The 24,514-nt window shown below is 40.2% G+C and overlaps 1 protein-coding gene across 13 annotated transcripts in view; it reads right to left on the bottom strand.

Moving 5' to 3' along the window:
* WWOX (WW domain containing oxidoreductase) overlaps positions 1–24,514 on the bottom strand; it is a 686,397-nt gene that overhangs the window by 529,965 nt on the left and 131,918 nt on the right. For all 13 annotated transcript variants that reach the window (XM_019488204.2, XM_019488201.2, XM_019488203.2 and 10 more), the window contains one exon: positions 5,051–5,139. In XM_019488204.2, the coding sequence (XP_019343749.1) occupies positions 5,051–5,139 (89 nt within the window). The remainder of the gene's footprint in view (positions 1–5,050; positions 5,140–24,514) is intronic.

The raw sequence follows: 24,514 nt of genomic DNA, 5'->3' as shown, positions 1-24,514 counted from the left end.
CTCCCCCCACACACACACTGATTGGTGGAGAGGCCCCGCTGCTTGCCACTTGCTCCTGATGGGCACAGAGGCAAAAACCAGTTTTAAATATGGTGCCATTATTGCAAGTCACCACTGATTAGCCAAGGGGGCCTGGTAGCCCCACTGTTCGTTGCTGACCAGCCAGGAGGCAAAAACAGTGCCATATTTAAAACCATGGTTTTCGCCTCCCCGCTGATCAGGAGTGAACTGGCAGGAGGAGTGGGGTACATGGTGGCTCCTTTGATTTTGCAGACTCCCCCACGTGCCCCTCTCCCCACCCCCCGCACCATGTGCTGCTCGCTCCTAATCAGTGGGGTGGTGAAAACTGTGGTTTTAAATATGGTGCTGTTTTCACCTTCCAGAATGAGTGACTGGTGCCTCCCAAGTCTGGGGAACGACCAATGGGGCACAACCGAGGTGGGCTCCCCCAGCAGCCAGTCGGTGACCAGTGGGAGGGGAGTCGCCCACCAGCTGGCCGGCAACCTGGGCGGGAGGGGGGTCCCCAGCACCGTTGCCAAGCGTGCCAGCAGCACAGCAATGGCTGAAGTGCCAGCACTTACGTATGCGGCAAGGCAGCAGAAGTGCTAGCACTTCTGTCACTGGCTGAGCCAATTAAGGGGGGCAGTAGCACTCTCTGTGCCCCCCTATCAGCTGGAGTGCTCACTGTCAATGGGGGCACCAGCGCTCTCGGGGGGGCACATGCCCCCCCATGCCCCACCTGCGCATCACCTATGCCTCCTGGCTGGTCAGCAACAAACAACAAGGCTGCTAGGGCCCCTTGGCCAATCAGTAGCGAGAGACAAAAATGGCGCCATATTTAAAACCATGGTTTTTGCCTCCCTGCCCACCAGGAGTGAGTGGTGTGCAATGGGGCCTCTCTGCCTATCAACCATGTGGAGGGCGCGCAGAGGAACCTTCGAGATTAAAGGAGCCGCTGCGCAGCCCACTCCTGCCGTGAACTGGGTGGGTTCCTACTCTCAGTCCTTCTCTTGTGGGACAGTAAAGCAATCTGAGACACTGAGCGCACTCCAAGACAGACCTTGACCACAAACTAACTCCCCACTTAGTACTGGGGTGACAGAATTCTCCCCTCCCTTCCTTTCCATTACCTCCCCCAGACATGTAGGTGAATTGGCATGGGGCTCACTTCTCTCCCTTTAAAGTGATGCATTCACTGGAGCCAGGAAGTAGCGGAGTGTCCAGGGGGTCCCAAATCAGGATCTGGTGATTAATGTTCTGTCACTTATGCCTGGACTAGATCACATCTTTCAGACCTGTGCTTTCAGCTGTCTGCATCAACTAGATTTGGTTCCCTTTTTCCCCCAATTTGTTGGGATGACAAAAGCTAGAAATATTATGGTTTGCTTTTGTTTCTAATGAAAGCGGAGATTCTGTCGTGATCATACGATTCCCAAGGCTCAACACATACCTATGTTCCAGTGCTTTAATCTAAGCCTTCATGGGATTCAAATGTTTTGAAAAAGAAAAGCAGCTGCATTAACTCAGATACAAAAATATTTTTCCCTGTTCCCAGTCTCTAGGAGAACAAGAATTTTGCCTACTTTTATTGGAGTCTGGCAAACATTTACTAGCATATGCCAACGGATATCATAAGCCCAAACTGTACCCATGGTCAAGGCCATGGTATCTAACAAATATGAAAAGGAGCAAAATGTTGTTACTGAATCTTTCAGAAGCTTGATAAGTTGAAAATGAATTGCTTGCTTCCTCCTCTGACACAGAAAAACCTTCTTGGCTAGTCTATCAAACAGCTCCAATTTGTATTAAATGTTTTTTCCAGAGTAACTCCCTTTCCCCGTTTATTATTTATTTATGCTTGAAAAGGTCTCTCACTGCTCCCTCTGTTGCACCATTTGTTTTCTTAATATAGCCGGCACTCATTAAATACTTGCTGAGCAAAGGATGACTTTTCTTCGTTTTTCACGTCGCCTCAGATTCTCATATATTTTGAAGAAGGTAAATCTCTTCCTGTCTCCCCCTCTCTCTACACTGCTTGATTTGTTACCTAGAAACTCTCAGATATCCACTCCAAGGTTGCTATAGGCGTTGATGTTTCAGGTGTTTCCAAATCCTTTACTGCAGTCGTTCTATTTTAGATGCCACCCAGTATTATTCTCCAGGATCACAGACTGACCCCAAGAGGTAGAAAAGTTCATTTTATAGTCCCAATCAACAGGGGAGTAGCACTTGAGAGCAACAGATGCTAGAGACCTTGGAAGCTGGTCACCAAAGCAATAAGAACTAAGAAGTTCATTGAAGCCTATTTTTTATCTCCAGAAGTCTAGGAGGTCACCAACAGAATAATACCAAGGACTGCATTAAAATAAACCCATGGTGGGAAATAAGAATTTTAAAAAGAAGCAAACAGTTCCCTATTGTTCCATCAATTGATAGTAACAGGGACGGGAGATAAGAAAAATACTTTTTCTGACTTGGGGCCATAGTCAGGAAAGGCATTGGAAAAACTGCTTCTCGGAATTTCTCTTTGTTTCCCAGTATTGCATACACATCGAATTAGATTTGCTCTCCCAACATTTCTTATTTCCTAATTGTCAGTGCTGAAAGATCTATTTGGTACTTGAAAACTGTGGCTGTCTTGCCTGAGACACCCTCGCCAACCATAAAAATCTCAGAACTCAGCTATTACTTCTATCAGCGTCCTAACAGACTTTTCTCTTTCATATTTCCTGTCTGACACTCTACCATCAGTGCAGCACCAGGAATTCGAGAAACAGGCATTCTGTGACTGTACGTGACACCGCGTCCATCCCCTGGTACAGAGTCCTGATTAGTACGCTGGAAATGCTGGATAGGGTGTGCCAGCCCTGGTCCCACCTTTTTCTACACGTATATGTAAAGTGAGAGATATAGTCGCCATAGGAAAGCTACTTGCGCCCTTCAAAGTATGAAGGATGGGTCAACCACCTACCCCATAGATTGCAAGAGCTTGGAGGGAGGGCAAAGACTGCTTCTACGATTTGTACAGAAACTACTGCAAAGGGTAATTTGATGGGGGCCTCTGGACACTACTGCAATGCAAACAAACAAGCAGACAAAAGCAATTAGTGTACCGATTTGTGTTGGAAGACACATAGAGCAGGCATTGTAGTAACAAGATGCTACTGCTACATAATTGCTTTTCTGACCATACCCAGACTCAGTTTAAATCACAGAAATCAGGGATGGAAAGACTTATTAGGTCTTCTAGTCCATTCCCCTGCCAGTGCAGATGACTGTAAGGAGGTAACTGCTCTTCTGCATCAGATAAAAAAAAATCTATTGCTCCAGGCAGCATGTGGGGTCTGGCTTCCATCCAGCATCACAGTTTAAACAAAAATATTGCTAGAAGTTCATTTTGGTCAAAACCCCACAAGTCTCATGACAGATGCAGACCTTAGGCTTTCCTGTAATAGTTGCAATAATCTTGCCAGACACACACGCACGCACGTATGCACGCATGTATGCACGCGCACACACGCACTTCTCAGCATAAGCTAAGGATGAAAATATCTGAAAGCAAATCTAAGGCTAAAAACTGCGACCACGAGTCTGTTACTACTAAGACTGTCCAAAGTGCTGTGCTAAAGAAAATAAAACAACAACAAAGCTGCCAACCTCTAAAAACACAGAGCCAAAGGGAGAGGAGTCAGCACTACTCATGCATTGTAAAAAAACAAAACTGACACAAGATTTGCATAGAAAAACTCATTTCACAGCTTTTCATTCTCCAGATGGCACTAGATACTCTTAGCCCTCCATAAATTTAGAATTGGTTATACTTCCCCCATGCAGGTTTCAAGGTGTATGCTAAACACCCTGGTCAGTTAGGGACCTTCTCAGCTGACCTTCTATGCCATTTGCTTTGCTCAAAAAAACATAGAGGAGTAAAATCAGAATACTTATCTGAGCTAACACAGTGAGAGTGGGTTAGTATTAAAAAAGTGGTAATGTTTCCACAACTTGTCATGATATTTTATACAAAAGAAAGTTTTAATATATGAAGATGTGATAGGATAAAAATATAATTACACGGGATTTTTGGCAGTGAAGTAACTGATGTTGGAACTCAGTTTTGACAGCTCTCTGAATCTAAAAGGCCTGTAAGTACTAAAATGTCATCTGTCTATCCATATGAGATTTAGCTTTGGCAGTATTTCAAGAGCAAAAAAATCATATATATAATTTTCCCTCTCTACATTTTTTTCAAAGCAATGTAAGAGGCCATATTCTCTTGAGAAGTGGAGTAGGAGGCTTATGTTACAGAAACATTTGCAGAAAAAGAAAATACTGCTAGGTTTGAATAGGCACAACAATCAAACACAATTGGCCTAATTGTAGGTTAAAGCACAAGGGGTGGAACGTATTGAGAGTTCATATTTACAGATGCCAAATCATTTCTTTAAAATTTTGTGACTCGTTCTGCTCAAGCTAAACGAATCAAATGGTCTGGAAGTGTACCCAAGTTTCTCAATGCAAGTTGGCCTATTAAAGGAACTGATTACCAGCCTTAACTTTCAACTTTTATTGCTAACTGCTTCACAGACCACTTTGGAAAATGGAGCGCCTGGCCCATAGGTCCATTTTTTTAAATGCTTAAGCTGAGAGAGAGAGAGAAACAGCACACATGAGAGCAGGCTCGGTAAGTGCTCATTTCTGACCTCAGGCTGTCTTCCAAAACGGCAAAAGTTGTCTAAGCCATTTCTGATCTATCTTAGCTTTGGCCTTTTTCAACAGCCACGGGAGTATCAGTGCCCCACGAGAGCTGGAAATATACAATCAATCAGACACCCCTAATTAATTTTCTGATAATGAAAAAATAAATATACTCTAACTGATGTAAAAACACGTACATTAAAAAGAGCATTCGAGTCTTGTGAAAAAACTGCGTTAATCTACTGTAGTTTCTGAGTCAATCCAACTGTGAGGAATTCCATCAATTGTGCTCAGCTGATAAAGACATTAAAATAACAAGAAGTTATGATATATAATCCTCTCTCTAAGTACTTACACATTCTTGGATTTGAATGCTTCAGCAAAGTGCTGCACACTGTGAAGAGAAGCGAGGTCTAAGGTCATTGCTTCTACCTTGGCTTTATGCTGGAACAAGAGAAAATAAAATAAAAAAAAAAAAGATAAATAACAGCAAGTTTAGTTCACAGTATCGTGTTACAGTAAATGTGTTATGGAACATGTCTGATCCCCTTGGTTAACATTAGAAGCCCACAGCAAATATAAATCATCAAACTGAATGGACAAGCGCGACACTCAATGCCAAGTGCTGTATTCTAACTTTGTGGTTCTGCTAACACATGTTGTATGCACGGTATACCGTTACATAACGCAATGAATTCACACCCAACAGGTTTAAGGTTAATGTGATCTCCCCTTCCTTCCATTTGGCTAGTGGAATTTGTGAGGATGCAAATCATGAAATAAAAAACTAAAAAGCAAAGCAAGCAAGCAGTATTGTGTAAAATGATATGCATATTTAACGTACTATAACAACAGGGAAAATATACAGTGGATAAATACTTTAAAACATTCAGATTTTAATTCAACCTTGCACATATTTGTCCTGAGACAGACTGTAGCAGCTGACAGAGAAGCAGAAAAAAAAAAATCAACATTTGTTCAGCAAAGAAGATTTTACACAAGTTTAACAGGACTGCGAATGCATCTTCAGAGAAAATTGCTCATGCTCCTAAAGCCAACTTTCCAGAGAATGGAGCTAAAGACAACACTCCAAAAGGTGCAAGCTCACCAACATTTGCTAGTGCTATCCGTCAAAATGACCCTCAGTATCATGCTCAGTTCAAAGTCCTTTGTCCGTACCTCAACTGAACTATTTTTGACTTCAAGCCTCTGTGAAAAACAAGGCAAAAATGTTCTCTTGTGGCCCAGAGCCCTTGCAATCTCTTTTTACTGGAAAACATGAAGGATGGTGGGCATGCCGGTGCTTAAATTCAAGCAGGCTGTGGCTCCTTTGAGCTACTGATGAAAAGTTTCTTTCCGACTTCCCAAAACTATTTTCTATCCAGAGTGATTCCCAACCTGCCTCCTATAAATACACAGAACTGCAATGGGCATGCTGATCATTAGCAGAAGTACAAGAAAGAAGATCGAACTTGGGGATACAGTGCAGTCATTTGGGAACGTAATGTTGGATTGGAAAGACACTGGTAGCCCATGGGGGCGTTTGAGTGATGGGCCTTACGAACATCAAAACGTGGTAAAGTGGGTGCGTTTTTTAGCAGTAAAGAGTAGATAGGAGAAAGTAGTGGTTCTCAAAGTAGAGGCACCTCCCATTACTCTCAAGTCACCCTTCCATACTATTTGTGAACTGAGCAGCACTCCATTTCAAAAACTAACGTATCTAGTACAGTGCCTACCACCTTGCAGAGAGGCAGTATTGGAGGGTGGGGAAACAGCCAAGCAGGGAAGAGCCTGTGCTTATCTGCTTATCTCCTTGCACCTGGCTTATCTGTCCACACCTTGTGGCACCCTTTAAAGGACCTTGTGGCTTCCCACGGTGCCCCGGCACCCTGGTAGAGAATCAGAGGCCCAGAGGGACCTTTTTTTCACAAGCAGCAGCAAACACAACTGCTTCCAGCATCTCCAGCTTCAAAACCCGGCACTGACTTCCCTGATTCACTTTCTTCTACCTTGCAAGCACCCATCCTGCCTATTACAAATAAGACTGCATGTGATATCTCTCAAGTTCTTACGTCTCCAGTCTTATGGGGTCAGCAAAAATATTAAAAAAGTAAAACTAATATATCCAATGGTCCATTTCCCAGCAGGCAATATGAGTTTCTTATGTTAGAAAGAGCTAAAAATAACTCTTTCAGAAACAGTCTTAACGCTCTGCCCTCAAAAGTTGCACTTACAAAAACTCGAATTAATTTTACCCCACAGGTGATTATTTTTTTGTTCAAGATTCAGAAAATCAGCGAGTCAGTGATAGCCCACATAACTCAGTATTCCTCAGCTGCAACTCTTCTTCCACTTTACACTCCCAAGTTGTTTATTTAGTAGACATTTGGGTTCAGTTGTGTTTTTCTTTTCTTTTTTTCCCCTTTTTTTTTACTGAAACATTTTGCTATCTTTTCCAAGGGGAAAAGAACAAGAATGCTACAAACACAAGGACAGGAGGTCAAAAAACCTTCAAGTAGTTCAACAGACTAAACCACAAGCTGTCGGTTACTATGCTCCTGGGGATGGTGATTCAAGTCCACACACTAGTACTCAGGTAATGCTCTTGCTCTGGGCATCAGGTTTCCAGTTTCTGCTATTTATTCCAAGCATGGAGAGGAAGTGCCTGCAATATTGCAAGGCCAAAGGAAAAGCATGAGGTACCTCCAGTTTACCTTTACAAGCAGAAATTCACTGGAGTAATTAGACTAGATATACTGTAGGTGTACAATGGACAGTTTAAAAAGCACGAATAAAATATTAAAAATGACAAATGGCCAATTGTTATACTTAGATAGCAAATGCAAGCTACAAATACGGGTTTCTACTCTGCCAGTTCAAGCAATGAACTGAGACCAGCATCTAATCACAATCCATTCTCCTCAGTCAGTACAATCAAGGACCCTTTATTTCAAACAGTTTAACTTACTTGCTCTTTTGCTGCTTTTTTAGGTTTGATAGACACAAGGTTAGAGAGAAAGATAAAAGTCAATGGAAACATTTCTGGAGTAATTCAAGGAGATATTTCCAAAATATCCCAAGTGGAAAAAATACATCTGAGTGCACGTGAGAGCTAAAACAACACAAAGCAAAAGATATTTTCTTCTATTTTTGCAAGATCAGGGCTGCTACACCACAACTGGCAGAAAGGATCATTTGAGACTGTATCAAATTAAGTACACATTTGGGGAGAGAAAACAGGCAGCACAACAGTTCAAACAAGATGAGCATCCCATGCCCATAGTTTTTTTTAATAGATTGGAATGCAGAAAAAAATCCTGAATAGAAAGAAAGATGGACAGTGGGAGAAGCCCCAGGAATGCAGCATTAGCTACCCCAGTCAATCATATACTCAATACTTTTCACACTACATCTCAGCTCTAATCAATGTCCTGTATATTTTCATTGTAGCTTATTTTGACTAACGTTGCTCTGACACCTTCTTGTGCCTATGCACACCTCTTCCACCTTCTCCTCCCCACTGCTGCCCGATGAAAACTGGTTACTCGGTACGACGGTGACATCCTTCTGCAGTGAGATTATGATACCAATGACAACCTGGCCTATCAACCACCTTCCTCCATTTTTTCTTCTGATTTCATTTAAACACCACTATGGCAGGGCTTAAAAGATCCTAGTGGGGGTGTCAAAAGGAGTTTGATTTTTTTTTTTTCAGGGGGGAGAACAAAAATAACTGTGTTGCTCTATGCCATCTACAGGAAATAACAGAACCAAGACCCACAGAACTCTAGCGTTTCCTGCATGTATGCCTAAATAAAAAGGCTAACCAACTGACTGTCACGTGAATTGGAAACACGGGAGCTCTCTCCAAGTGGTGAGCAATTAAGATACAAATGTGTTCACTACCCTTTTTGCAACCCTGGGCAACTTACTTGACTTCTCTGTCTCGATCACGTAGAACTGGGATAACAATACCCATCTCACACAGGTTTGGGGAGGATTAGAAGAGGCGTGAAGCACTAGAGAAATAGTTTTTTTAAACTTTCGACTCATCTTTTCTAAGTTATATAAATAAATAAAAAAACAGGGCTACACACTTACCCGGCTAGCAATGTAAGACTATCAGCCGCACTGGTAAGCACAGCCTTCTTCTACAGTAGCTCAGCATTATTTGTGTCATGCATAATGTTTTTCCTTTTTCTGCATGCATATGTAGCACGCATAATTACATTTATAAATGTACTAAAAGAGAAAACATATTTTTGCTAAAAGGCATCATAACTATAACTATAATCCACAGTCAGAACTGATTGTTAATGGCATGCTGCAAATTCTGATCTAATGTGTCATAATTTTATTATGCTGATGTCTCTCAGCATTCCACTTTACATATTTTCAGCACTGAATTATGCCTCATTTTATGTGGTGAAATCTTAAATGGGACTTGTCACTTTCCCAACTGCAAGAGACACTGGAGCTTAACACTGACATCATAACATTAATTCACTAAAGCAGAAAAGAAAGCTGCAGAAAAATGTTTTTATTTAATGAATCAATAAATGACATTAATGCTCACTCTACTACTTAATTCTCAATTAAATAATATTAAAGGGAGACTGGATAACATAGGGGATTTGGAGCGGTTTAGGGAGTATTTCACCTCTAAATCACAGATCGCTACCTAACGTTTGACAGCCTGTACCGAATGAGCTGGTGCCCTGAATACAGTTCTCAGCGTACAGGTCTTCACTGATATCACCCAAACGGCCTCCTCCTTTTTTTTTTTAACCAGTCTAATTCTTTATATCAATTGCAATAAAGAAGACGAGGGCTGAACAGGCAAAATGTCTTGCGAGCTGTCCTCAGAAAAGACGAGGAGGTTGAATAGTATGAAACTTAAAAAGCTTAAACTGTTTCTCTGCAGAGTCTGACTAAAAATATGTCAATTAGTGTCCACGGAGGTGGCAGTCAGAGGGGAGAACTCTTGACCTTGAGGCTAACTTGTATAATACGGAGACTGCTAACGTGAACGTGTATTTCAGTTCGGCCACCAAACAGACGGTGACGCTAACTTTTCGCCCGCTGCTGTGCTAGGCCATATTGGAATCAATCACCACAGGGCTGCTCCCCTAAAATACACAATAGAGTGGTATTTTTCAAATGTGCACAGAAACTCCTTTCAGTAGTAAAGGGGAAAGACATTTGCTTTATTCTTAATGATTTTATGTATAGTTCTAAAATAATGTTATCAATATTTACAGATAATTGTTCAGCTGTTCTAAGGATAAATTGCCCTGGATGGGAGTGTACTTAGTTTTGCGTGTAAGCTACGCCCAATATGCAGAAAAAAACTATTAAAAATGCTTAAATATAATTGGCAATATTTTTCACTCTTGCTAGAAAAATGCTTATTGAGCCAGAAACTAACAAAAGAGTGAAAACACCCACAAAGCAAGCAATCTCACTATACGCAATGTATTTGCTTTACAGCTTAAAAACTGTTTAAAAATGAACACTGCATGGTACAGTAGCTTGGCAGTAAACATGATTGTGCATTTATGTCTTGGTATTGAAGAAGGAGCCCTTTTTCATAGTGAATTTTTCATTCTAATGTAAGTGATGATTTACGTTAAATATAGGTAAAGCATGGTTACATTTTCCTGAAGGATTGCAAGGAAGTGAAGAGCAGTACAATAAGTTGAAGCATAAAAGCTTTCTCTGTCATAATATTTATTATAATGGCATATAAAATAGCTGAAATAAATAATAGATGACTAAAGGTAAATTCATATGATAAAGAATCCTTCAGCAGACACCATTACTTCTGACTGCTCTGGTTTTATACAGAGTTGAAGACTCTTAATAAATATGCTGTAGCCCCTATATCTTATATAAGTACTGGAAAAAATTGAAGATGTACTTAAAAGGCAACATAGTGGACATCGGCTAATTTACTGTATAATTATATCCTCAAAGGACATGGGTGTATATATTTTACACGTTTAAAAGCCATGTTCTCGAGGAAACTTAGGAAGCAGCTCAGTAATAAAAATATCTGACTTTGAGTGGCTGACAAAATAAAAAGTACTTCAGAGGGCAAAACCTTGGAATACAAGTAGCTCTGAATGACTAGCACACACATCTTCGCAAAATTAAACAGCGCCTATTAACTGAGAAACAGGCAGCCTTCAAGAATAAAAGAATCCTAGGAGGAACCAGAAGAAAGGTATGTGAATTACCCTTAAAGTACGTAAATCATTAAAACTCAAAGTATAGCTGACAACATCCTACATTATAAGGAAGCAGAGACAAAATAAATCCAAATTTCAATTGTGAGGACAAAGCAAAGATAAGCTTAGAAGCATGTCTGACAATTTGACACATGGCTTATGATAGTCAACAATGACCAACAACAGGTATTACTGATGGAGAAATATAACAAGGAAAATGCTTTCATTCTGGTTCAAGACTGTAAATATGATTGTCCCTAATGTATGCAACATATGGCTTGGGGCAAAACTATATTTATGGAATGCTAGCCTTATACTCTCATGCATATATTTTGAATGCTATGAAGTTAGCACTCAAGGTAGCTGAACGGGACAAATGAATCAAACTGCTTCAAGAATAACCTAAGACATATACAGGGTGTTTTAAGAATAAGTTTCTCCACTACATTTGAGATAGCGTATTGATGTCCATTAGAAGCCATTGTGAATGGAACAATTTTATAGTCATATTTCCTTTCTGTTTCTTTCTGCCTCAGCAATTTCTGCAAAGCACATTTTCTATTTTGAGTCTTAAGTTATATATGCACAAACACTTTACATGTGATGCAAAAACAATTTCCTCACCATTTTCCGCATTTATTTAACTAACCACTTAACTGAGCTCTGCAAAGGAATAATAATTAGGGTTACTACTTTTTGCAGTTATGCTATAGCAAGGCCTGAACGTGTTTAGTTGTTCGAATGTTCTGTTTAAGAGAAATTGGTCTCCTCTTTCTTTTATTTTTTTAACATTAGAACTTTGGCCGCTTGCGTTTCTTTTTTCAGGATGAGATTTCAGTGCAAACAACTTGCTCAAAAGTGGCAATGATTTCAATTCCGACTGTTCAATTTGATTTTGTGTTGAAAATGCGTGCGTTACGTTCTTAATTAAATGGTTAAGAAAAAGGCCACCTTTGCAAAAAATTGAAAATTGCTACTGAAGTCAATCAACAACTTTGAAAGCTCATACACGAATTTAAAACCTTGCACAAGTCCAGCAAAATGTTCCAAATATTTCTAGGTAATAAACAAGCAGGGGGAAAAAAAATACAAAAAAAGTTCACTTTTTCTTTATAGATCATCAAAAAATAACAAAACCCCCTCCCTCCCCAAAAAACCCTATACCCTTTCCCCTACTTTTGCAGGTCACTAACAGCCATACACTAATACTGTTATGAATCTTTTTATATTGCAGTGCAAGGAGATACTTTCCATTCTGAATCCAACTCATGAGCTTTGCAACACAGGAAATAAAGATCCTGATCCTCTAAGCTCGTCAATGTTAAAATCCTGAGACTGGTAATATTTTATTGTTACTTTTAATTTACATATTTATTTTGATCAGGAAAGCCTGCATTTCCTGGATCAATTTTCAATAATCCTGTCAAATATGATTTCATGCTTAAAGAGAGCTTTCAAAAAACCTGATTTCACAAGTCTCAGCACAATGCTGGGGACTTGACTGCCCAAGATGATTAAAACCAAATTTTCATCCCAAAGGCGGATCATCTGAAATGCAAACTGATCGCCTGGTTATCCACTGTCAACGCAGCTAAAGTTTGTACTGTATGTGGCAGGCAAACATGAGGGACACAATTATCTTAGGACTCTTAGGGCTACTGGAAGTCCTTGGTCCTTGATTGTCTGCATTCTCATAGTCTGACCCCTTCTCAAAAAGACACCTGTGATGAACAACAGATCCCAAAAAATGAAAAACAACTTTGCTTGCCATGTTTTCCATCTGTTTCACCTTTTGGCCCAAAGCTGCAGGTCCTCCAGCTACGCTGGGAACCGTGCTAGAGCCAGGCTCTACAAAATAATGTCTTAAATTGCTATGGTAATTCCCTACACGTGGGAGGAGAGCTCTGGGATGAAGAGATGGATTAGAGACAAATTACCCCATTAAAATTCAGTTAAAGAAGAACAGGTTCTACTACTAGCTCGAATGTAAATAACAACGGGTTAACTTGTGTACATGCTAGAGATGACGGAGGTGAACGAACCATATAGAAAGCCTTGTATGTAATACTTCAATTCCTACTATCAGAATGGTTTAAGACGGTGAGATAATTTAGTCCATACTACAGTAAGACATGATTTCTTTAATAAATCTTTTGTTTTCTTTCCCAGGCTGCAGTTTACCAGCAATTAAGCCTGAGCCCACACCATGTGAGCCTAAGCCTACATCATCTGAGCCCACACCATGTGTTTAGAAAGTAAGTGAAGCCTGTAGGCACATTTTAAGTACCTTTGGACTACCACTGACGCAAAGTCCCCAGGCTACCCAGATTACAACTGTAATTCATGTGCTGGTGTTTTCAACTTAACTGTACAAATGTGGTCATACTTTGCACTTGTGTGAAAGTATGCACTACACATTCATTAATTTCCATATGATCACCCAATGTGTGGCCTACTGAAGCCATCATTTTTCCAAATCATCATGCATGGTTTCTGTCACCAAGTACAATGTCATTTTTATGGCACTTAAAGCAAGGCAATTTTATAACTTGCTACTATTTTCTGTAATTGTTGCTATACTATATTCATTTAAATCAAATGAGAGAGGAAAATATTCATTTCTGATGGAATATATTCCTTTTTGATGGAACAAGTTTCTTTTTAACAGCAAACTACCTACCTTATACTTTTAAAAAAACCAAGGACAACAATCACTACCATAAATTGCCTTTTATTTTTTGTTGTCCTTAAATACAGGTGGAAAGGGCGGCACGCTGGGCAAAAATGGGACCATAATTTCTGGGTACTGGAATTTGCTCTCTCCAGAGGATTCTGACCTCTGCTTTGGGCCTGTGGTAGGAATCGGTCTCAATACCTACAAATTAGAAGCATTTCATAAAAGTACTGCCAAAGGTTTAGGCAAGAACCATGAGCCATTGCTGTTTACTGTTTGGCTAGCATTTTTCCTCCTGAAGTTATACAAGATCTACTGAGTTTCTCTTTGGGAATCTCCCGGAATCATGGCAATATGTCATAGATATAGTTTATTACTCTAACGAATGTATCTACTTTGTTTACAAAATGGGAAAGCTTGCCTGGGAACTTGCAAAAAATATGGAAAGCTTTATTTACTTTCGATCAAGCTGAAGTCCTCAGATTAAATACATTTGACACACCCTGTAAAAGTTTAATAGACATAAGACCCCACTACAAGGCCACCAGGTAATTCAGGACTAGAAGAACCATAGGAACCTGTTGAGAAATGGAATCGCTTCACTGTTAAGCACAGGTTCTGTCCTCAAAATCCAACCATAAATGATGCTAAGCATAAGAAAACTCAGTCTGCCAGATTGCCTCTGACCTGAAAACAAATGGGTGCAAGATTTGGTTGGAAGCATAAATCTCCCCATGTGAACATCTAAAATCCTCAATAGCAGGAGATTTCTGTTGAACTACAATAAAAAATGTTGTTCAAAAAAGCAAAAGCAGATCTATATGCACGCACACATATAAGGCTATATGACTGTGACAGGCGCTTGGCATGCTTGCCACTTTAAGAGGAGAGAGAGGCTGCCTAAGAAGCAGCGTGTAGGTCTGGCAGGGGCTAATTAGAAAGTCACCTGACCATAAGGGGGCAGGGCTTGAAGCATAAAAGCCAAGGGCCTGAGCTGGTCAAAGAGTCTGTGCGCCACAAGGAGAGGAGCTCCTGGCAGCAGGGCCCATGAGATAACTGCTGAGCTGGGGTAGCACTGAGCCCAGGAACAGGCCAGGCCTTGGAACAAGAAGCCTGGGCAAGGGGCAGAAAGTGCACAAAGAGCCCAGGGGGCAGAGAGGGGCATGTGTCAACCGGGACAAAGAGCCTAGAGGTCTCAAGCCCAGGAGAGGCAAGCATCAGGGGAGCCTGGGAATCTAAGGGTCCCAACTGGCCTAGGAGTGGGGCCAGGGTCTAGGGAGACTGAAGGTCCAGGTACACAGCCAGAAATCAAGGGTGCTAAGGAGCCCAGAGTCCAAGAGGGGTGAGGACTGGGGCTAGGAGCCCATATTGTCAGAGACCAGGTGGGCCACGGAGCCCGTAAGCGCAAGAGGGGTGACGACTGAGGCTGGGAGCCCGGAAGGGGTGCAAGACATCAGGAAAGAGTATCATCTGCAAGGCATGGGAGTGGATATTGGGAAGGATGGAGCCAACATTTAGGCTCGCTTTAGGACCCTTAGACAGCCTCCCTCCTAATAAAACAATTACATCAAAGGCGTGGCGGGTGAGAAAGGAGAGCAGGGCACCCTAGATTTGGAACCGGGCAAGAAGTGTGTGGCCACCGGGGGGCATCACAGTCACCCCTGGAGCACAAACCAGCTACAATGACATATTATGAAACTTGCTTAGAATTGATTTCAAAGTGTATACTTTATAGGCATGCAAAATATGTGGACACCACCCATGCAGATGACAAGGAAAGGCCAAGAAACCCACAATGGCCAAAAGGACAAAATGTTTAAGCAAATACACAAAAGAGGTACCCCTTTTCCCTGCTCTCCCATGATCCATAATCATAAGCTATGTTGTTGCTTGAAAGTGCAGACATGCACTGTGCAGTGTATTAATCCTTCAAACACTAACAGATGCTGGCAGGGATTTAGGCTGGAATGTATTTACAAAGTGACAAATTATGTTCTGTATTATACAGAGAGAGAAAGAGCACCCACAAATAGGCTGATAAATGTCAGCTGCAGTCACGACAAACGGTTTATTTTTATTATACTGTAACCACAAATGTTTTTTGCAGGGAGGCCCAAAGATTTATTTGTTGCAGGAAAAAACAAGATTATATATGACACAAAGTAATAACTGTAAGATCACTGATGTTCTGGGCAGCTTGCCCTCCTGGAAGCTATGATCAGATTGAAAAATGTTGCTTCAAAATGGTATGTTATATGACGCAAAGTAAATAGTTCATAAATCTGTATTAAAACAACAATACCTAGTAATTAAAGACAGCCTTAGTCCAAGGGCTATACAAGTGATAAGCAAAACAAGATGCCTTCTTTAATGGAAAGCACAAAAATGGAACAGCAATAATACTACTGTTATGATTTGTCAAATTAAAAACATAACTTCTGTAATTGCTCGATGTAAACAAATGATTTTGAAATGGGGTGAATGCCCTTCGTGAACAATTACTGCAGTACAATTAATTGGCATAGCAGTGACGTCCAGAGGTTAAAAAATGCACTGCAGCTTTCACATAGCGCCATAAGACTTGCCAATAGGATTAAAGTCTGGTTCTTTCACCTTCTCTTGTTACAAGGGGGAAAAAAGTACTTCATTTTTCAGGAAAATCAATGCAGCTATAGATATTTTTAAAGGCATCATTTCCTTAAGTCTCAGGAATTTTAGAAGAGTTCAAGGTGAGCAAGAGTACTTACATGAGATAAAGCACAAGGCATAAGGAAAGAAATGGAATGCAAGGCACCAAGCAAATTTTGAAGGATTAAGTATTACATATTTAGGACAACATTTGCATAGACATTTTATACATTTCCAATAGTTTGGTTCAGAAAAACACAAGCCAAATTTGTAAATTATTTCCTTTGTTCATGTCTGATTGGGTGTCTACTTCAGCAAAAATATTTCAGTACACATTTTCATCAACGAATACACTTTTGAATGGAAATATTTACATTAAGGAAGACTTATTTCATGAGTAGGGGTTTGTAAGATCGGGCTTCACACATACGCTTACAATTTTCAATGTATACGTTTGAATTTGAATGTATATTTTTAAAACTTCAGACTATACAAGTAATTCATATTTGACCGTGCAAGTCAGGTATTCCAACATCTACCTACTTGATTTGCAGACCAAACTAAGGGGGTTTTGTGTATTTCTTTACATAAAATAATTTAGGCATAAAAAATACATGTGCAAAAAGACCAGAGGTGTGTACATAAAGGCTAAGACAAAGTCTGCTTGGAAACCTAGTACATTCCTGGACTTGCACTATTTTGGTAGTGACTAAGACAACAGACAGAAATCCTGATTCTAACCACATTCACATCTTTTTAGGTTTGAAGTCTACCGGCATTTTAAGATCTACAATCCGTAAAACAAGATCAAATTGCACACCAAAAAAGTTTACAAAGCATTTTTTACTGACCCAGGAAGTGACCTAATATAGTCAACCATAGGCACAAGAAGCCTGAGTCTCATTTACAGTAAGGTCACATTACACTGCTCTGACATTAGAAAGAGCATTCGAAGCATCTTAAGCATAAATGAGAATGAAGTCCAAAGTCTCCTATTTATTAAAATCCGACAGCACTAAAATCCCAGAAATTTTCATTTAGCGTCTAAGTACACACATTTTATTCAGCACCACATTCCAATTCATGTACAACAGAAGTATTTAAGGAAAAAATGTATCATCCGCTAATAAACTGAGTAAATGTACTCTATTATTTAATTTAATTTTTTCTGTAAGCTTCCAAACAGTATATATTAATTGCCAGTTCTTTTTAAATGCCTTCTATATACAACTATCTTGTCCCTTCTGAATAACTGTTAACGAGGGTAAAGTATATGCATTACTACTGTAGGCTATGCACATACGTTAATGAGCTTTCAATCTTTGTATAGCACTAGTAATAAAAAAAAAATAAAATGAGACATAGTCAATGCCAGTGTTGCAACTGTGACAAGAATAGCAGGAAAAAAAGGATGATTGAATACCAACCAGTTTTCACTGAAAATATATACCAGCAGAATCAGTGCATGCCCTAGGTATAAATGCTTTTTTTAGATGGGGGAAAAACAAATGGGATAAAAGGAGCCAAAATGAAGAGACTATTAAGATAACAAGCATGCCAGTTATTTTGGGGAATAGCAACCACCTCTAAAGGACAGAAAAGGTCTTTGAATCATCCTGTAGCCCTGAAACCATGAACAGTGATGTCACTTTTCTACACATTTGTCCAGTTACTGTTAACAATACTACAGATATATATTCTAAATTGGTTAAAAATTAATTCCAATACGGATTTTCATCTTTTTTTTTTTTATTTATTTTGAAGTAATCTAATCTCCCCCCCATTCAAATACATCTGTGCTATATACCTGAACACCTGAAAAAAAACCCAAACTAGCAGCTACTGTATATCTTACCCATATGCCTAATGCAAAAATGTAAAATATATTTTAAAAAATTCAGAAAGAAAATTTCCAAGCAGATGTTTATAAACAGAAGGTAACGGATAAAAACCCAAACACAATGCTGCATTATGTTACATGATTCACTGATGAACCCATTGGAACCACTGCAAAAAGCCCTTCTGGAAAACTTCCAGAAATTAAAAGGTGCAAACAAGCTGCCTAATACCCTTGCGTAGACTGAATTCTTATGAAGAAAATAAAGTTTATTGTCTGGAAACAGAGAAAGCATGAGGAAAGCACTAAAGCAATGGAGGTGAACAATTAGACAGATGTTCACTTAAGGAAATAAAGAGAACAGAAGAAGCCATCACTGAGGAATTTTATGAGAATACTGACAACTCTGCACCTCATCAAGGGCACTGGTAAAGTTAAAGCCACTGAAGCCATTTCTGCTCAACTCCAGTATAACTGCTGACCTTGCAGAACCCTGCGTGTAGGTAACGTGGCTTATAGAAAGTAGCATTACAGGTCTCATTTTAATATTTTTCCCCAAACTCCAGCCATATATTGTACTGCAGCTCAGGAAAATGAACTGTATTTCCTTGTGGGACACTACATGTACCAAAGAATGTTTTTCCCCTTAACAATGTCAATATAAGGAAAATCTGTTTTCAGGCAGCTTTCATTAGCCAAGTAAAAGTACTGTGTCTAATGCTTTTTACTTTCATAAGCTGCATAATCATATGGTTGGGATGACTATTCTTAATACGCTTATAGATTTTTAATATAGTTAAAAATGGTGGGGAGAGGGGTGCTTTCAATTTTTGTAAAATTTAGCATTTGAACATAATCTTTTTCTGTTGACAGCTGAACTCCTGCAATATCAGCCCAATGTGCGTTTTTGGGACTTTTTGCCATTCTTCTCGTATATTCTTATTAGTAGCAATATCTCTCTCTCTCTATCTCCATCTCAAATTTCTTCATTTGTTTTGTAAAGCATAATAAAAACAAATAATTTCCCAGACAGGGTCTAAGTTTTGCTTCTCTGTGTCTATCCAGCCAAAGGAAAAATAGGAAAGCCGATTTTAAAATGTCAAAACCTGTGATTTGTTTAAAGAGCATAAATATTTCCATTTTAACATCATGTAAAAGTACCCTTCAACGCTGTAATATACTTCCTTATCAGCATAGTTCCATGCACACACACTCATATACAGACTTTAAAAGATGACCCAATAATGTTTCCTCACACACTAATTGGAAACAGTCGGTAGTAGTTTTGTATCAACACATACCTTTCATCATTTTCTTGCCTTTAATGGACTACTTTCTGCAGTTTACGTCGTATGAAGCATTCATGAAGTGACTTATGTTCAAAAACCATCTGACTAATGCTTCTTGATGCTGTACCAGCAAGCACAAAATGGTGTGAAATGTCTTTTAGAATTCAGTTTTGTTCTGTTTTTGACATGTGTCTCATGAAAGCTGCACAACATGCAACGCAAATGGAATTAAATAGTTGGGCTAACCTTATTAGGAATACATTTGCACCAGCTTTAAAAATGTATAGGCACGAAACTCAAGACAGGTGAACTCTACCAACAGGAACCCTCGGAAGAACAATTCCAGTATGATATGGTTGAGGAAAAAGGGAAACATTGACTAAACTCCACCAAAAATAAAAACCAGGGAGTTGATTTTCAAAAGCGCTCGAGGGGTTCAGGAGCATCGGTGGTGCTGTCCCTCCGTAGTTTTTAAAATCTGTCCCTACACGTAATGAAAGAAAGAAGTTTTTATGCTTGCTGCAATGTGATCAGCCTTGATATGAATCTGCAGACATTTACCTTTGCAACAGATTGAAGCAAACTAATCAGGAAAATTTTATCATTCACATTAAGCAATTAAAAAAAAGGAAAGACATGAAACATTAGAGGGAACTGATATTACAACTATGAGACAAGTCTTTCAATGCCCTATAAACACCAGTAATAATAAATTAATAACATGACACAGAATTTTTTTAGACAACATATATTGTTTATCGCCCATGAAACTAAATATTTACTTACACTAAGAAATGTTTACAATATAACATTAGATAGAAAATGCATGATGCTGTGAGATAGATTTTTATTGCCATTGTTCTGGGATAACTGCAGCCCTTACGAGTGGTGAAGTTATCAACAGGCGCAGACAGAAAAGACAGCTTTTGCCTGATCTGGCCTCTGAAAGTGCTCTACAGCTGTCACCAAACACAAGCGCACAGCTGCAGAGCACTTAAAACGGACCCAATCCCACCAAAACCTGAACCCTCATTGTATGAGAGTTCAAATAAAGATGCTCCAAAACGGAGCACCTTCAGTAACTTGAGCCTGTGCGGGCCGGGAGCACGGCTGGGTTGATGCAGCTCAGCCTTGCTCCCGGCACTGTCTTCAGAATGGGAAGGGGAGAAGGGAGTGGAAGGAGTTGGAGGGGTGGGGGCAGGTGTTTCTGCCAGTGCTGGAGGGTGGTGCCAGTGGATTGGAGCTCCCTCTGCTTCCTTTCCCCACCTCCCATTCTGAAAACAGTACTGGGGCTGAGAGGGGTGTTGCTAGGGTGAACAGCTGCAGGCTCGTAGCTGCTCTAAACAACAGCTTGATCTCCCAACCCCCTGGACCCAACAGCAAACATCTGTTGGGGTCCAGGCGATCCTTGTAACTCATAGTGCTTCCTGCGAAGTGCCATGAATTACAATGGGGAGCTGCTCTTCTGTCCGTGCCTAATGTGTTATGCAAGTCACCCATGTAAATCACCTTTTCAACCCACCATGCATATGTGATATTTTATAGAGAAAATAATTATTTATCAAATGTTTTAGAGCATTGTTTGCTTTGGGACTCATTTTCTCATTTCCCTAACCAAGCATCTACAGAGGTAGTACTCAGAAGTACTTTAGAGGTGGCATGGTCTTTATGGTCATAGAACAGACCTAAGAAATATCAGTTCTCAATTCGAATGCTTGGTTTATTACTGACTGTGTAACCTTAGCCAAGTTACTTCACCTTGCTGGCCTCTCCTTTCCTTCCCTGCCCTATTCACCCTTTGTCAGTCTAAATTGTAAGCTGGGGGGGGGGGACACGGAGGCGGAATCTCATGTGCCTGTGTAATGCCTAATACCTAGTACTGATCTTCAATGCGGACTCCAGATGCTATGGAAGTAACAACAAATGCCATCAATGTAAGTGTAAACGGCTTCAAAGGGTATCATAAAAACTCAAAAAATTAAAGACTTTCAGTTTCACCTAAGAAAAAAATGTCACTTTAAAATTAATTCAGCTGGGACTTTTCAGGGCAAACAACTAGGATTTTTGCTTTTGCAACAGGGTAAAGCTCATTCGAGACTTGCAAGGTTAAGGTATAACAAACATTTATAAACAGAAATCCAGATACTGGTTTAGGGATGATTTCTCTCTGGTCTGGAACGTTGGTTGGTATAACTTCTCAGGAAATTCTACTTTTGAGGACAGTAGGAAAAATATATATACTTTCATGACAAGTTGATTTTTAATGTAGGGTAAGTGTTTAAAGCTGCTGAGAGGTTTGAAAGAGCTTTGGGAATGGGCAGAAAAATGTGGCAAAGTTTATGAGGAAGTTTTATTTTGTGCGACTCTGCAATTTATCACACTGCTTTCTTCAGCCATGCTGGGTACAAGAGCCCATCCTGCAAATTCTTACTCAAGTGTTTGGCTCTAACATTAAAACTAACTGCATTGGAATTATGCCTAAGCATTTACAGGAATTAGTCCATGTACATACAGACTGTGTGTGCTGAAGGCACTGGTTGAGGTTCCATTGTTAAGACTGATTTAAGTTTTGCATTAAAATCAGGAATTCAATTTCCATATAAAAGAATTTATCCTATGAGGAATTTAGCATATCCTCCCGCAAATGATAGCACTTATTTTCTTGAACAGACCATTTTTTTAAAGAATACACACACACACCCGACTGTACTGCACATTTTGTTAGGCCTCACCCTGCAGTACAATCTATATAAATCAGCGGTCTCCAACCTTTTTATGCTGAAGATCACTTTTTGTAAGTAAAGGGTACCCCAGAATCTACCACCCCTGCTCCAGTCCCCCCTCAGGCTAGTAGCTCTGGCTTCTTTATTATTCATTCCATCCAGGAAGAGCACACACCAACTGCAGATGCTTCCTCAGCCTGATAAAGGGTATTTAAACCCAAAAGCTTACTAAGAAGAATTTTTCCAACTATCTGAGTTAGTCTAATAAAAGATATCAGATTTACCCAAAAAACCTTGTCTGCCTATGTCCTTAGACCAACACAGCTACAGCCTACAGCCCAGTAAAGATACAGTACACCCAGATGGTTTTTGTTATCTGTATGTATTTGGTTTCTATATATTTTCTGATGCGCAGATGCCAAGGGAATGACCATCCTGAAAATAATTAATACAAGCAAAGTAAACCAAGGCAGAAGTTCAGGCTGAGTTTCTGAAAGCTGAGTAAGGGATATGAGGTGATGCTTTCCAAAAAGGCTGAAGACAATATTTTTAAAAGACTGTAGGGAACTAGCCACTTTTGAAAATCCTACTAGGTTCCACAATATCTTTAAAAATCTGATTAGTAAGACTCCTCACTCATTTAGCCCTTTTTGTGTATTCTACCAGACATTTATCATCATTTTTAGACACATAGGCCATGTCCAGACATGCATGGACATTTGGTTCCCTGGGGACAACTAGCAGTGGCACACCTTGTGCTGTCGCTAGCTTTATCCGGGGAACATCCGTGCCACGCGCGTTCTGGCACGTGGCAAGTTACCCTGGGTGGGGTAGAGGAGGCTGGGGCCAGCCTTACCTGGGAAACTGGGGGCCTCCCAAAGCTGCAGCAGCAGTGATCCTGTCACATGGAGACTGGCCAGCAGTGGATTGCAGCTCTGGCCTACCAGGCTCCAGCTTTGGGCAGCACATGCTGCGGCCATGTGCACCACTCTGCTTTTTTTTTTTTCAGCGGACATCCAGGGGGCAAAAAAAATATCCACGCTGCTCCCTGGCAGCACAAAGAACAACTGAATGTGCAGTATGTTGTGTTGCAGATGTGTCTGCTGTGCCACATACCACACAGCTGCACTTGCCTGGACACGGCCATAAAGATCATTATAAAATCTGACCCTTGTGTTTTTGGAAGCTCTGCTGGAGCACCCAGTACCCACTAAAACTGACAGAAATGGGATGTTGAAATCCTATATATTTCCATGCTCCACAGAATTTGTGCATGGTAAAATGATTAAAAATTAGTTAAAAATATATATATTCTTAAATAATGGAGGTGATTTGCTGCATCTTTCTTACAGACAGTAGTAGGATAGCAGGTACATGTACTTTAAAAGGCTAGACAGAATTATGGAACTGAATAACTTTAGGCAGAATATTTTTCTTCTTTAGCTTTTCTGAGATTTGTCTCTTAAATAAGCACAATGCTGCTGCAGAAGTTGCCACTGACTGCAGGACCCAGGAATGACCAGACCACACGAAACTGCTCAAACTTAGCCACCAAAGCCAGGCATGTTAATTCATCATCCTGTCACAATAATGACATTCATTCATAAATACCATCCAATCTCCTCCACACCTGGCTGAGTATTCTGTTCAACCTGGTGAAACGCACTAATTACACGCTTTCTCCACCTGCCCTTTGGACAAGGGACCTCCCCATATTTGAAAAGAATAATGACAGAGAACTGAAAACTGGGCAAACACCCTTAAACTTGACACAGAAACAGACGGACAGAGGATATGGGCATGTTAGATGCCATACTGACCTGGCCAGATACCAATTCTCGCTCCTCTAAAAACTTAAGAGTCGTCCACGGGACAAGTATTTAGTTTTCACAGGCCTATATGATGTAATATTAGGCTTGTCAGACTGCTCATTTTAAAGGCCATCATTTGTTCTCAGTCAGCACATTTAATTTCTATCAATAGCCCTCCCTCCACCTGAAAGAAATACGCAGAATGTGGAAAAGAGGGGAGAAGGAACTTAACCTAAGCTCTCCTGTACACTGGGACTGCATCCTGATAAGGCCCCATTCAGATACAGTAGAGCGACAGGGAGAAAGCTGGCTATAAATAGAGAAAAACGCTGCCTAAAATACGAACAGAAGACAATCTCCCAGGAGTTCCAGGTCACCCAATGGAGAAACATGACTCCAAATCATTCCAGCATGAGTCTGCATCTCCAGCACAGTATAGTACATAAATAACACTGTGGTCTTCTTCCGAGTTAGGAAAGAATATTGTGCTTAATAACTGTGGTTTTGAGCTCACTGAAACTAAACATTTAAAAAAAAAATTTTTAAAGGACATCATACAGGTGACAAAATGTATTTTTGTATAATACCATTTCGTGATTTTTCCATAACTGGCTCTGAAATCATGTG

Source organism: Alligator mississippiensis, chromosome 10 (assembly GCF_030867095.1).
Source record: "Alligator mississippiensis isolate rAllMis1 chromosome 10, rAllMis1, whole genome shotgun sequence".
NCBI classification, from domain to species: Eukaryota; Metazoa; Chordata; order Crocodylia; family Alligatoridae; genus Alligator; species Alligator mississippiensis.
This window is presented reverse-complemented; position numbering and strand designations above follow the sequence as displayed.